General features: G+C 33.3%; 1 protein-coding gene across 1 annotated transcript; it reads right to left on the minus strand.

Moving 5' to 3' along the window:
• Nucleotides 1-540: 540 nt before the first annotated feature.
• Nucleotides 541-987, minus strand: LOC124939400 (transcriptional regulator TAC1-like). The gene has a single exon (XM_047479879.1). The coding sequence runs from the start codon at nucleotides 985-987 to the stop codon at nucleotides 541-543; it is 447 nt and encodes a 148-aa protein (XP_047335835.1).
• Between the last annotated feature and the right edge of the window lie 315 nt (nucleotides 988-1302).

Consider the following 1302-nt stretch of genomic DNA (forward strand, 5'->3'; position numbering starts at 1 on the left):
AATTAACAAAGGTTAAAGCAATTAACAAAGGTTAATTAGGTTATATCTATTTCCATGCTCAAGACAAACACTTATTTTTCGTATTGCACATTCTCGATGAATCGATCATGTGGTTTGTTCATTGTATATTCATCATGAACCATACTTTTTTTTAAAGAAGGTTGATATTAAACTTGAACCAAAACATCATAAGTATCTATTATAGAAGTAAGAAACATGATCAATATCAAAGGAAAATGTGATCAAACCCTAATTAAGTTGCATTCAATATCATTAAATTAAATGAACAATAGAACATAGTACCTCCATTACAATAAATGTAATGAAGTTGTTGCATCATTTAAAACAAATATTAAAACATAGTACCTTTATAGTATGCTTCATTGTTCTTGTTATCTTTAAGATACTAATGAAAAAAAGATTGTACAATATTGGTATGTAACTTCAAAAACACATAAAACACTTATCTCGATATAGGTTCTTCTATTTCTTCCTTCTCCCTTTTTGAGTTTCGTATGCAATGACAAAGCTCTGCTCCAACTATTTATAACCAAGACGAAGCTCCAAATCCAATTCATGATTTCCATTAATTTGATTCCATCCGATCTGATCTTCAACATCTTGATCATGATACAATTTCCCAATCGTTAGGCTCAAATTCGTACCCATATTCACTTCATGAACGTTACTAGACGAGAAACGGTTTGAACCACACGAGTTTTCATGATGATGATGATGATCATAGTCGATCACGTGATGAAGATGATCACGATGATGCTTTTGATCATCTTTCCCGGCCTTTGATCTTGAGGCTTTGGTGGCCTTCTCTTTCCGGTGAATATTCATGTGCCCTCCTAGGGCTTGAGCATTTGTGAATCGTCCCTTGCAGAAATTGCACTCATAGAATCGGCCAACGAAAGTGGTGACTTTATCTGTTGACTCGTGATCAATCGATGATTGTGGACTTGCAGTCTTTGTTCGATCCATGCTTACGAAAATATAGAAGATTTTCTAGGGTTAGCTTGTCTCAAATGAGGAGAGATGAGTGGTTTGTATGGGACAAATATTATATAGAGACTTAAAAGGACTTGACAAAAACCTTTTGTGTAGGGCTAAGTGTATATATAATTAATATGTTCACAATTTTTGATGGTTGCTATTGTTGTTTTCTATTCAGCCGGCTTTGACAAGTTGTTTTCTCCTCACAAAATTTCCTTTTCACATTTAAATTGATTATTAATTAAGACAAAACCATCATCAAGTCCGCTAAACTTTGAAATATATACTTTAACCTAAAGCAGC

This window comes from Impatiens glandulifera, chromosome 5 (genome assembly GCF_907164915.1).
Source record: "Impatiens glandulifera chromosome 5, dImpGla2.1, whole genome shotgun sequence".
NCBI classification, from domain to species: domain Eukaryota; kingdom Viridiplantae; phylum Streptophyta; class Magnoliopsida; order Ericales; family Balsaminaceae; genus Impatiens; species Impatiens glandulifera.